The sequence below is a fragment of the Triticum urartu genome, chromosome 7A (genome assembly GCF_056163025.1).
Source record: "Triticum urartu cultivar PI428250 chromosome 7A, HENAU_Tu73, whole genome shotgun sequence".
NCBI classification, from domain to species: Eukaryota; Viridiplantae; Streptophyta; class Magnoliopsida; order Poales; family Poaceae; genus Triticum; species Triticum urartu.
In genome coordinates, this window is record NC_141879.1 from 678,359,696 (window position 1) to 678,372,406 (window position 12,711).

Sequence of the window (12,711 nt, forward strand, 5' to 3'; positions counted from 1 at the left end):
ATTATATGACTGAGCCACCCAATAATGTAACTTTATGGTAACCCAACTTCTAAAGCAACTTCAAATCACATGATCAACTGATAATATTTGTGCCATACAAGCAATAAACTCTGAAGGTATGGCCATGCAAAGCATTGAGTGGCAACAACAAGGAAAAGGTGAGCAGCAAGGAACCTTTCTGATAATGAAGAAACTATTAATTGTAACCTTTATTTATTTATTTTTTAAGAAAACTTTCAATCTATCCATCTTCGATCATGGCAGTACAACGAACACCATAAATAATAAAAATTACATCCAGATTCGTAGACCACCTAGCGACGACTATAAGCACTGAAGCGAGTCGAAGACGCGCCGCCGTCATCACCCCTCCATCGCCGGAGTCGGGCACAACTTGTTGTGATAGACAGACAGGAAGTCATCGTGCTAAGGCACCAAAGGACCAACACATCAGAACAACAACCGCCGCCGATGAAGAATAACATTGTAACCTTTATTTTGTTCATTACTTGTTGACTTGTGCTTTAAGGCTCTTATATTAGTGTTTGGGCTGGTAATGGGCTAATGGCAGTGCATCTGTGCTATTAGTTTGACTGGTTGATGATTTCTTTTTCACGTTGATTTCAATGTTGGATCTATTTTCTGGGATGAAGCATCTTGATGTGTCTTGTTTTATAAACGGAGGAAATAGATTTGCCTCGTTCATTAATTAAGCAGAAGACAGTTGCCCAGTTAATTGATGGAAAACCGGGTGAAAACCATCACAAACTGTTAAGCAGCACTCGCACAATACCCCCCCCCCCCCCCACACACACACACATGGAGGGCCTCGCCAAGATTGTTCACCGGCGTCATCATCATCGCTTCTCCCGACAAGCGTCATCGCCCTCCCTAATCTCTTGCAGGGGCTGTGCGGAATCACAAGAAGACATGTGCCAAACTCATTCACCCGCATCGAGGGCATTACAAACCTGGTTCTGAAGGATAGTTTCAAAGGAGAACTATGCAAGGCGGGCGCCATGAAAGACCACCAAACAGACCATATCTGCTGATGTCATCATCGCAACAGGGGGCCCGCCGCAGCTCCGACTTCACTGCAACGAAACGACCCGAAGTAATCCGACAAACATGTTCGGACTACCACAACCATTGTCGCGTCTCCGACACCATACAGTCCCATCATCGTTACCACAGAAGCCCCCACGCCAACACCGCCATGTTCCATCGGTCCTGCTTGCCAATGATTAGGTCCAAAATACGAAGCCCTTGAGAGGGGATACGATGCCAAAGCACCGTCAACGTCCGATCACACGAACCTAGAGTTTCCTCTGAAGCTACACAGATTGGGGTTGCGAGCACCTCAGCGATGCCCCACAAGAAGGAAACGGCGATCGAAAGCGTCGCCGTCGCCAGCTCCAGACATGTTCATGAGAAGATTTCGCCCTGCAGCCTCTGAGGCTTGTGAGGCAGGTAAAAAAATAACGTATCTTCATCTATACCCTCCTTCCTAAAATAAAATATCACATCTATTGTGATGATATACTCCCCTTCCTAATATAAAATATCACATCTATTGTGATGAATAGACTGTGAATTGATAATTCTGTTGCAGTGACTATTGTTTGCCTTCACAACATATGAAGCATCATATACTTCAGCAGGCTAAACAATCCCGGGAGAACCAGACGTCAACCAGACAGCCATTCGCATGTCATGGTGACCTATTTGAGCTAGATGATGAGCAACAATATCACTTGCATGGTGGACTGTGGTGATGGAGTGCAATCTCTCTAAAGAATGGAGATTTTTGATCCTGCTAACAGTGGAGTCCATGAGGGATCGATCAACCTCCCGTAATTTGATCATATTGACTGCCACCTCGGAATTGGTTCCAAGGATAAAAAGTTTTGTGCTCCACTCATCGCTCAAGGCGATGCCCTCCATACACGCAGCTAGCTCAGTCTCTAGCGGACTTGCAATACGCAAATGGGGGCAAGACTCTTAGAACGTCACAACCTCACAAAGTCTTTTGAAGCCCATGTCATAGCTGACTTTTAATTTACAACCTGCTTTCTTTGTCTCTCATCTTCTCACTCCTCCAACTGAGTGAGAATATAAAATTTTAACTCTTAAGACCTGCCTATGTCACTGTCACCTTATTGCAGTTGCTCTGATCAACATTTTTTTTAGCTAAACTTGCTCTGATCAACCGTTCATTCCGAGTCGGACGTAGCGTTGGTTCAGGTTTTCATAGTGCTGTGTGGGTCTTCAGTCTTGACTTCTGTGCGGTTTTTTTTAGCAAACTGTGGGCTATATTTCAGCTTTTCGTGTGTTGCTTATCCTGTCTATTGGGCCTGGGATGGATTTCCAACCATGGGCTTGCACTTTTTCTGAAGCAAAAATACAGTGGTTTTTTCATGTTTTGGGTGTTGGGTTTTTGACTTTTGGTTTTTATTTTTCTTAATGTTGGTCTTGCAGGCATATTCTTCCCGGTCATTTCCAAGGTAGCGACCCTGTTATACACAGCCTCGAACAATGTAGTGTTTTTTACCATATGTTTTGTTGTTTGCTGTTCTTTTCTAGAACTAGTCTTGTTTAGTTGTTTGTGTTTTGACCCATTTGTGTTCTTTAGCACGTCAGAGACGCAGCCGAGCAAGTAATGGAAAAAGAATGCCATAATGGTTAGAGCATGCCAAAAACGCAGCTGAGCAAACAGCCAAAATAATGCCTTAATTTCTTGTCATCATGCATCCTTTTTTCCTTTTGGACCAATGTCTTTACTTTGAGATTTCTTTCATTGACTGTTTACGAACTTGCTGCTTTCATCATTCACGCATGTGTTCACTTTATTTTTTTTAAGGAAATGTGTTGAATTTGGTGGTTTAGTTGCCTATGTGTGGTTGACATTGAAAGCTGCAGCCCAAAGGCCGAAGCAGAAACTCTAGTCAATTAATTAAGGAGGCCATAATTCTCAAAAAAAAAACAGGGCATCGCCTGAAACAGCAACGTAAAAATAGCTAAAACAAGGCAAATTCCCGAAAAAATGCTAAAATAAGCCACAAATATGGATCGACTGAGAAAGAAGTAAGTTCTCAAGAAGCAGGATCAACATTAATAAAAAAACTAACGGCTGATTGAAATGGGTGACAGAGAAAACGTTGTTTCTCAGGCACCTGAGCAGTAGGTAGTCCCAAAGTATAAGCGGCAGTTCGCAAAGTGGTCAGACCATCCATGCATTGTACTTCCTCCGTTCCAAAATCAGTGTATTTAATACAAAGTTAGTATGCTAAATCAGCGACGCTTATTTTAGGACGGAGAGTACAAAAGATTGCTTAGTTCTTCAATAATGTACAACTGTCACCTCCAAGAAACAATGGTCGAAATATAGTCTGGATTGGATTGGTACCTTGACTGAGACTGATGGATGAAGACAGCGAGGACTTGAAGCATAGCATGGACCAGAGACTCCAAGTCATGACCAAGTTTCTGCCGCTTGTTGAAACTTGGAAATCATGTCATAATTTCGTTGATAATTCAAGCACGTCGACTTCACAGCGACTGACAGAGGGTGCCCCAACCACACATTCATTCACCCCCTGCAGTCCAACTGTTGCCAAAAACCGTGCCTAGTCAGTCTTATTGATTATCTGTACTCTACTATTTCGTCGACTTCACACACAAGCAGACCAAGAAGAAACTATCCTTGTTGCAAATCCGATATGGCCTGCATCCCCATTTTGATTCTACTATCCTTGAGTTCATTCTGCAAATCCGATGACCAGCTCACATATGCAAAGCCACTCACCTCAGGCAACACTCTCGTCTCCAAGGGAGGGGACTTTGCGCTTGGCTTCTTCTCCCCAACCAGCTCCAACCGTACCCTCTACCTTGGCATATGGTACCACAACATCCCCAAACACACAGTTGTTTGGGTTGCAAACCGCAACAAACCAATCACCTCCTCTGTTTCTGCAGAGCTTGCCATCAGCAACACTTCTGGGCTGATCTTGTCCGACTCCCAAGGCCAAACTGTTTGGGCAACCAACAACAAAATCACCGCTGGAGATACCGGAGTTACTGCAGTGATCCTCGACACAGGCAACTTGGTCCTCCGGTCATCGAACGGCACAGACATATGGCAAAGCTTTGATCACCCGACGGACACCGTCCTTCCTGGCATGAGGTTCGTGCTAAGTTATAAAGACCGTGTGGTTGGGCGTCTTGTTGCTTGGAAGGGCCCTGACGACCCTTCCGATGGAGATTTTTCTTTTGGCCTTGACCCCAGTTCAAAACTTCAGGTAGTAATTTGGCATGGAACTAGGTTGTACTGCCGCACCATGGTTCGGAACAGTATAACTGTAAGTGGAGGACCATATCGGAGCAACACCAGCCCCATCTTTTACCAAACAGCCACTGACATAGGAGACGAGTACTACGCTGTGTATACAGTCTCCGATGGCTCACCATATGCGCGTGCGATGCTTGACTACACTGGAAAAATGAAGACATTGAGTTGGAGCAACTCCTCGTCTTCATGGACAGTCATCGGCGAGGTCCCCACTGCCTGCGAGTTCTACGCCTCGTGTGGCTCATTCGGCTATTGTGATTTCAGTGGAACTGTCCAAAAATGCCAGTGCCTTGATGGGTACGAGCTTGATGATCTTGACTTCTCCAGAGGATGTCGGAGAATGGAACCTCTGAAATGTGGAAAGCCAAATCATTTTGTGGCTTTGCCTGTGATGAAGGTCCCTGCCAACTTCTTGCACATCAAGAACAGAAGTTTCGACCAATGCGCGGCTGAGTGCAGCAGCAATTGCTCATGTACAGCATATGCATATGCCAACTTGAGCAGTGATGGCACTTATGAAGACCCGTCAAGGTGCTTAGTCTGGACAGGGGAGCTTGTTGACACATGGAAGTTCAGCAACAATGGCGAGAATCTGTACCTCCGGCTTGCTGACTCTCCAGGTATGCATCGTCGAGCCCTAGCATTATTTTCTTCGTGTCCTTAAGGTGTTGTGTAACTGCACTTGACAGGTTTTATGTCAATCAAGTAGCCTTCACATCATTTGACACCAACTCTTTGGCAGGGAGTGCTAAATGTAAAATTCTTGTGAATTTAACAGCATAACAGTAACCTTGAGGTGTTTGTAAAATGAGTAAATTTGCAAGTATTCAGTATGAGAGGAAGACGATATTTAAAAATCTCATACATGTTTTTGTGTTCACTCGGTTAGTAGAGATCAGTTATGGTACTATGTAGTGTCGCAAGTAATGCTTGATGCCTATCCCTGAAAAAGTAATGCCATAATTTTTGCAGATCAAAAGAACAACAATTTGGTAAAGGTTGTAACCCCGACTATTGGAAGCCTGGTGATACTGTCATGCATAGCCTTTGTAACGGTATGCATATACAGAGGTAGAACAAACATGAGTCCCTGATTACAGAATACAACTTTGTTGTCTAACTGTTGACAAAAAAACATGATGTTTATTAGGCAAGTGGCGAAACAAGGAAATCGAACAAAGACAGATGTTAAGATATGCCAGCTCTTCAAATGAAATTGGAGGCGAATATGTGGAGTTTCCCTTTGTTAGCTTCGAAGACATTGCTACAGCAACGGATAATTTCTCTGACTCCAACCAAATTGGAAGGGGAGGTTTCGGCAAAGTTTACAAGGTAACATAAAGTTTTACTAGTGTGCTCATTTTAAGGATAATTGTCCCAGTGAAAAACGCTCACTTTCAGCATCTTACATTTTATAATGATGCAAACATGTAGGGACTGCTGGAAGGTGGCAAGGAAGTTGCTGTCAAAAGGCTTAGTGAGGGTTCTAGGCAAGGTATTGCGGAGTTTAAGAATGAAATAGTTCTATTTGCTAAATTGCAGCATAAGAACTTAGTCAGACTTCTTGGCTGCTCCATTCACGGAGATGAGAGGTTACTGATCTATGAATACTTACCCAACAAAAGTTTGGATGCTTTCCTTTTTGGTATGTCCTTATTCGATTACACATCACTAAACGTTCTTACAACGTAAAAAGGTATTTTCCAGATGACTAATGGTATACTTCATTTGATATTTATTATTGAAAGGTGCTGCAAGACAATCTGTGCTTGATTGGCCCACACGGTTTAAGATAATTAAAGGTGTAGCAAGAGGGCTTCTTTATCTCCACCAAGATTCACGATTAACTATCATTCATAGAGATCTCAAAGCAAGTAACATTTTGTTGGATACAAAAATGAATCCCAAAATATCAGATTTCGGTATGGCAAGGATCTTTGGTGAAAACCAGCAGCATGCAAAGACTACGCGAGTTGTTGGTACATAGTAAGTAACTAAATGTCCTAGCCAACCCTTATCTTACTCTTTTTTCCCTTTCTGTGTACTATTTTGCTCACACTGTGCACTTATTTGTGTTGAATTTATATAAACAGTGGTTACATGTCACCAGAATATGTGATGGGAGGTGCCTTTTCTGTAAAATCAGACATTTATAGCTTTGGTGTACTTCTCTTGGAGATTGTAAGTGGTTTCAAGATCAGCTCATCAGAACTCACGACCAACTTCTCCAACCTTATAGCTTATGTAAGTATATATATTTGAAGCGCAAAATTTCATTGGTCCAAGCAATATAATGATACCTTGATCATAACTTAAGTCGGTTGCTGGTTCAGGCATGGAGGCTATGGGAAGACGGAAACGCCGCGGAATTGGTGGAATCATCTGTCTTAGAGAGGTGTCCTCTAGAAGAAGCTGTACGGTGCATTCATGTAGGACTCTTGTGTGTTCAAAACCATCCTGATGATCGCCCCCTAATGTCATCTGTTATATTCATGTTGGAGAACGGAAGTGCGCTGGTTCCAGCACCAAAGAAACCCGCGTATTATGCTCTAGGTAATTGTGAAGTCGGACAAGCAACAGAACAGATGGAAAAATCTATGAATGGGATAAGCATCACAACTCTAGATGGCCGTTAGATGTTTGCCAGCTATTAGTAGAGCTAGTTGTGTACTGTGATCTATTCTGTGTGGACCTTAATGTGTCGGTTTGGACATCAGTATTATTTTCCTTATGTGCCGGTTGCTCTTATCTTTGATGTGCAAATATGCCTGCAAGAAGCTACAGCGAGCAGCATCCTAACTCCCAAGTCCTAAATCCAATGTTGCTGGAGTTTGTCGTTAGATCCGTTTAGAAGCAAATCAAACAATTCGGGCCGCTTCAGTAGGCGGCATGGGTGACAGGAGGAGGCCGTCATGGCCAGCTTGACAGCCGCCCAACGACTAGCGGAAGTGCAGCTTGCCATGAGGTTTCCCTGTCGCCCTGTTAAGTCTTACACCAAGCTCCAATCTGAATATGTAGTAACGTTTCCTTTATGCGAGCAGCATGCTTGGAGAGTCATGAGGTACACATTGTATAGCATAGGATTAAGAAAAAGTATAAGCTTCAGTTCAAGAAGTTTAAGAAATTTGTGCTTCATACTTGAAATAATGTACTTCCGGGCATATATTGTCTGTTTTACTACTGATTGAGTACTACTGATGTCTGTTTTACCTGGAAGACATATATTGTCTGGAATCTGGATTGAGACTCATTGAGATTGGTGACAATTGTCATTAGTTTTGTTAATAGGCAGGAGGTTTCTGTCACCCCCCGCGCCGCCTCCTCTGAGGCGACTCGGGGGCAAACCCTAATCGCCCCGACCCGCTCCTCCCTGTGCGTCCCCCCTCTCCGCCGCCGCCCGAGGTACTCACCGGCGCCGCCGCGTGGTACTGGTGAAGGTGGCGGCGAGGATCCAGGCGTCTCCTCCTCGGGCGGGGAGCCTCGGATCCATGGCGGCGGCCCTGGCTGGTGGCACGCGGCGCAACCTGGCCGCGCCGGCTTGGACAGGTGGGCCACTTCCCTGTCCATGTGGATGGCGGGAGGTGGTGGGCTTCGGCTGCGGCGGTGGTTCCTCGCTGGATGTTGGTGGCCATGGTGATGTTCGTCCTCGACCCCGATCTACTCCGATCTGCAGCGGATCCGGCCCTTGGTGGCTTCGGTCACCGTTCTTGGGTGCTGGCCTTGCAGATCCGGTGGTTGGAAGGGTTCCGGGGGAATCTCTTGGCCGGCGTGGAGGCCACTCCGATGGCAGTGCCTTTGGGTGTTGCTTCCCTTGTTGGAGGCTTCGGAGAGGACCTCCTTCCTTCCACCCCTCCCAGGAGCTCAGGTGAAAACCTCAAACCCCCCTGTTCCAAGCGACGACGACACCACGGTGGCGTGCTCCTTCCTGAAGGCGTTGCTCGGGGGCTGCTCAAGCGGCGGTGGAAGTGGTGGCGGTTCGGTGTCGACACATGCATTCTGGTCAGTTTCATCTTGGAGGCTGCGGCGACGTAGGCGACACTCGTCTGGTGGAGCTACTGCCGATGGTCGAGGCATCGCCGACAGTCTGCGCCATCAGGCTCGGGGTGCTCAGGGGAAACCCCAGATCTGGGTCTTCCGAATCGGATGATGATGGCGTTCTATCGCTTTCCCTTCTGGGGGCATCGTTTTGGAGCAAGTGCTGGCTGGAGGGATGGTGGAGCGGTACTTCATCTCACACATTGATGGCGGCGGAGATCGATGGCATGGCGCTGTGGAGACTTGGTGTTCGATGCACGGAGATGGGCTCGCGCAGGAGGAGGTTGTTGTCTGGCGTCATGGTGACGTCGATGGCAAAGTGGCCAGACAAGGTAGAAGCCTCAATATGATCTGAAGACCTGTGGAAGATGGCGGCGATGACACACGAGTGCGTCTGACCGGATTGTGCCCCAGACCCGGTATGTGGCTCGGTTGGGGCTTCCGAATGAGTTTCGGCTTCCGGCTTTTGATGTTAGGCTTAGGTGAGTGGTTTGGGTAGTGGCCCAGCTAGCACCCCTTCATCATATTGGATAGGAGTAGCGGCATATGTTGCCAAGATGGCAGATTCAGGCACATTGTTGTAATATTTTGTACGGTCCTCGAGAATAATCAATAAAGTGACCGTATGCATCTCCCAGATGCAGAAGCCGGGGGTCATCCTCTTTTTCTAAAAAAAATCTGGATTGAGACTCATGGACGAAGACAGCAACAACTTGGACCGTAGCACTGACCGGGCACTCCAAGTTGGCACCAGAAACTTCCTAATGAGATATCCATGGTTCAGTATATACGGTTAATGAATAGTATAAGCATCAGCTCAAGAATTGGTCATGCCACCTACTGTAAAAAAATGTTTTTCATTCTCGAAATAATGTAGTACTCTACTGTTTTAGCCCCATGAAATATACAAGTCTGGAGTCTGGACTGAGACTCGTGGATGAAGACAGCAAGGACTTTCAGCGTAGCACTAACCCTGCTGCACCCTCAAAGGAAAATTACTACAGATTCAGATTGGAGAGGGCGACAGGGGAAACCTCACGGTAAGAGGCTGCCTTGTTAGTGGAGTCTCGGACGCCGTCGCACTGACGCCAATGGCCTCTTCTAGGCGCCGCCGCCTGAAGGTGCCCTCTTAGGCCTTGTATAATGGGAGGTGTTTAGAGAGATGCTTAGAAAAATAAACCGGGTTTTTCTGAAGCATCGATGCCTATTTCTACAGAAGAGACGCTTAGTTAAGCGTCTATTCTGTACAAATAAGCACCGGTGCTTAAGAAAAGTCTGGTTTATTTCTCTAAGCATCTTCGCTAATTAAGCACCTCCCATTGTACAAGGCCTTATCTCTCCGCATGCTTCTCCATGGCTTTTGCAATGGTGAGAAAAAGACTTGTGTGCATCTGAAATTTGCGGTGAAAATACTTCTCTGGATAGATTTGATTAGGGTCGAAATAATCTCTCATAATCTTGGCATAGCCCTCCGCTCTATTATGGTTTGAGTTGCATGCGGCCGAACTGCGATCCTCTCCTCGGTCGCCAAATATCATCATTGAAGATCATCCCAACGACCATTTTGAAGTCAACGTCATCTTCTTCCTCCTCCGGTGACGAAGAGTCCTAGAAGATCATCTCTCTCAGCCTCTTCATCTTCAAACTAAATGACTAGTTGAATTCAACTAAAAAAAGAAAAAACGAGACAAACAAGCTAAAAAAGACTCACCTAGGAAAACTGTCGAAATACTTGCAAGGCGGCGGAAGTGTAACAGCCGGCCGATGATGTTGAGCCAATACTAGCGGTCGGCAAGGCATGGAGATGACCGGCAAAGCACGACAAGGTGCCGGTGCGGCTACAAGGAAGAAGATCCAAGGCGCTTTCCAGCGACGGGGTCGATGCGGCGGCAATAGTGTTTTAGCTCGACTCCGGCAACGGCGACCGGCTCGGGCTCAAGCAAAAGGGCGGCGAGGGTGAAGAGAAGCGGTGAAGGTGGTGGGTAGTCGCCGGCAGTGGGGGTGGAGGCGTAGAAAAGAGGCTGCAACTTTTACTCGGCCGGGTGGAAGCCGGGTATATTTAGGAGCCGCGGTGCCAAGGAGTAAAAAATTTACTCACCTAACGGTTTCAAGAGTTCGCCTACGTGCCGGTTAGAGGAGAAAACCAGGACTTTACTCTAACCGGTTATAGGCGATCGGCTAGAATTGCTCTAAGACCCCTACGCAGTTGTTATCAACCTCTAGTCAGTGTAGCAAGTTCCAATGATGAGCCACCACACATGGCCCGTCATCAGATCTATTCACCAGTTAACCGTTAACAGCATATCTGGTGATTGGTGAAAGAATCAGGCACATATGGCATTCTACAGAGAACATTCAGGACAACATCTGCTCCATAACACAGGTTTAATAACATCAACAAGATCCATTGTTTTATGAGAATGCCTCGTCCCGAGCTTTATTGAATATCAGAGAGAGATATCGGTCAACACTGAAAGCAAAATAAATCTAGGAGGGTCACCATCGCAATTAAAACTAGACTTATAATCAAAAGCATATTTATTAAGTGTGCGCCAAACGATTTGCATCCCTGGGCCAGTGTTTAAAGGAGATAGCACCTATCAAATTAGCACGCTGGAAACAGCCGACCAAGATCGCCGCGTAGGGCTCTCCAGGAGTTTGAGACCTCTCTGGAGTGCAATGACTTCTACATCGCTGCATGGAAAAGAAGGTAAACCTGAACAAGGTCCAAATGCGCCTGTCAGGCCATTCAAAAGATTTAAGCAATCGTTTCTCCTGCTAACAGTAACATAGAGTAATACCAGTTTTTCACTTAAATATACAATTGTTAACCTAGCCCCAAAGAAGTACTTGTTAACTAGCCAGTACTTCGTATCTAAATTATAGCGTCAATATCCTGAGAACTATAATCAGGATAAATTATTCACTCTGCATAACACTGCATCAATGGCAAAATCGGTCCGATTTCGAGCCAGACCCACAGGAAGAGAAGGAAGAATTAATTCAGCGAATGCCACGATAACAGCAGTACATTGCAAGAAACTGTTTTTGGCATTTTATACTTGAATACTTCAGAAGAAAGATTATTTACATCATCATATAAATAAATGTCCGAGTGAAATAAGGATATACAAAAACACATCTAACCTGTAGCTGAAATGCTTAATTACACTCTAAAGGATGACAAGGTTCATGAACTTCCTCTTTGCAAAAGCCAACCACCATTTGTTTGGAGTGCCATTAGCTCTGTATGCACAGTTGAGCAGCCTCCCGCTTGTTTCCTCCCTTATCTGCTTCAGATAGTTCCTCAACAATTCTGCATTAGAGCGGAGAAATGCTTAATTGAGGATCACAATCCATGGGAGTAAGACTATTCTTCGGTTAGATTTGGTGTATACCACTTTATAGCTGAACTATCCTACGGCTTTATTAAAATACTATTGCTTGTTTCTCTCAAGAAGTAAATCACGTGAAATACCAAGCAAATAACTTATTACTTCTACAGAAAAGAGTTAGCTTAGTTGCTAACTTGCTATCAATAAAGCACATGCACGTGCAAATATGCATTGAATTTGATGAGAGCTATATACCTGCTTCTTCCTGGGATTCGGGAAGAGTGAAAAGTCCAGGGAAAGGAAACCCCGGTTCCCCGGGCACAGGAACAGTTTCCAACCCCAGGTTAATGATTGCCTTAGTTCCAACAGCCAGTGTCCGGCAGCTTTCTAGTCTTTTCAAGGCAATATTGATGTAAGATGTCAGATAGATAAGCAACTTGTCTGCTGGGCTTTTGACATGGAAGTTTTTGAAGAAAACATTTGCTCGGAAGAAAGTTATCGCTTCATCGACTATATCCGCTTTATCTGTAATAGCATCAACATTAGTTAGCAGTTTGGCATGGTCATGCAGCAATGGAAGTACACCATTAAGTGTGTCTGATGTTGTACCGGTACCTGAATCTGAGGCTGGGGCTGGGCCCTTGATATGAGTTTTCAGTGGAAGCAAAGGACACCCACAGGCTTTTGTGATCCCATCATCATCAGTGAAACTAGAGTGATAAACTTGTCCTCAAGGCAGAAACATATATGGTGCTCACATATCGCTAGTTAACGTCAACCATGATCAAACTAGAACTAACAAAACTAGTATGTGAAACTAAAGCAAGCGATGGGCACATTTGATAGTTGTTTGCTACCATTCATATTACCTTCATCAAACCCCTAAACCCATGAAAGGTATTCCTAAAGGTGTAACTCTAATTGAAGTACTTTGACCCCACAAAATTTATGTCACCGTACTACCTTTTGTCCTGTTTGGAATACCTTGTTGAC

The 12,711-nt window shown here is 45.2% G+C and overlaps 2 protein-coding genes across 4 annotated transcripts in view; one reads left to right on the forward strand and one right to left on the reverse strand.

Annotated features, from left to right (window-relative positions):
• Nucleotides 1-3,387: 3,387 nt before the first annotated feature.
• On the forward strand, nucleotides 3,388-7,096 carry LOC125524266 (cysteine-rich receptor-like protein kinase 10). Of its 3 annotated transcripts, XM_048689345.2 has the most exons (8): nucleotides 4,048-4,183; nucleotides 4,299-4,968; nucleotides 5,321-5,419; nucleotides 5,499-5,680; nucleotides 5,783-5,993; nucleotides 6,097-6,334; nucleotides 6,442-6,592; nucleotides 6,682-7,096. In XM_048689345.2, the coding sequence occupies exons 2-8, from the start codon at nucleotides 4,338-4,340 to the stop codon at nucleotides 6,982-6,984; spliced, it is 1,815 nt and encodes a 604-aa protein (XP_048545302.2). In that variant the 5' UTR covers nucleotides 4,048-4,183; nucleotides 4,299-4,337; the 3' UTR covers nucleotides 6,985-7,096. The 3 variants fall into 3 exon arrangements, with proteins under 3 accessions (XP_048545301.2, XP_048545302.2, XP_087389757.1); XM_048689344.2 differs by having other exon boundaries at nucleotides 3,388-4,968; XM_087533631.1 differs by lacking the exon at nucleotides 4,048-4,183 and having other exon boundaries at nucleotides 4,749-4,968; nucleotides 5,321-5,403.
• A 4,315-nt stretch (nucleotides 7,097-11,411) lies between these two features.
• Nucleotides 11,412-12,711, reverse strand: part of LOC125519320 (actin-related protein 2/3 complex subunit 3-like) — a 113,810-nt gene continuing 112,510 nt past the window's right edge. The window contains exons 3-5 of the mRNA XM_087533796.1: nucleotides 12,334-12,399; nucleotides 11,974-12,243; nucleotides 11,412-11,699 (exon numbers count right to left, since the gene is read on the reverse strand). Coding sequence (XP_087389922.1) covers nucleotides 11,557-11,699; nucleotides 11,974-12,243; nucleotides 12,334-12,399 — 479 coding nt within the window. The 3' untranslated portion in view covers nucleotides 11,412-11,556. The remainder of the gene's footprint in view (nucleotides 11,700-11,973; nucleotides 12,244-12,333; nucleotides 12,400-12,711) is intronic.

Bases quoted from the DNA above. Each gene is read 5' to 3' on its own strand.
- LOC125524266 (XM_048689344.2), top strand. From the start codon at position 3,720: ATGGCCTGCATCCCCATTTTGATTCTACTATCCTTGAGTTCATTCTGC. The intron at 5,994-6,096 runs GTATGTCCTTAT...TATTATTGAAAG, and splicing joins TTTGGATGCTTTCCTTTTTG to GTGCTGCAAGACAATCTGTG. The intron at 6,593-6,681 runs GTAAGTATATAT...TTGCTGGTTCAG, and splicing joins TCTCCAACCTTATAGCTTAT to GCATGGAGGCTATGGGAAGA.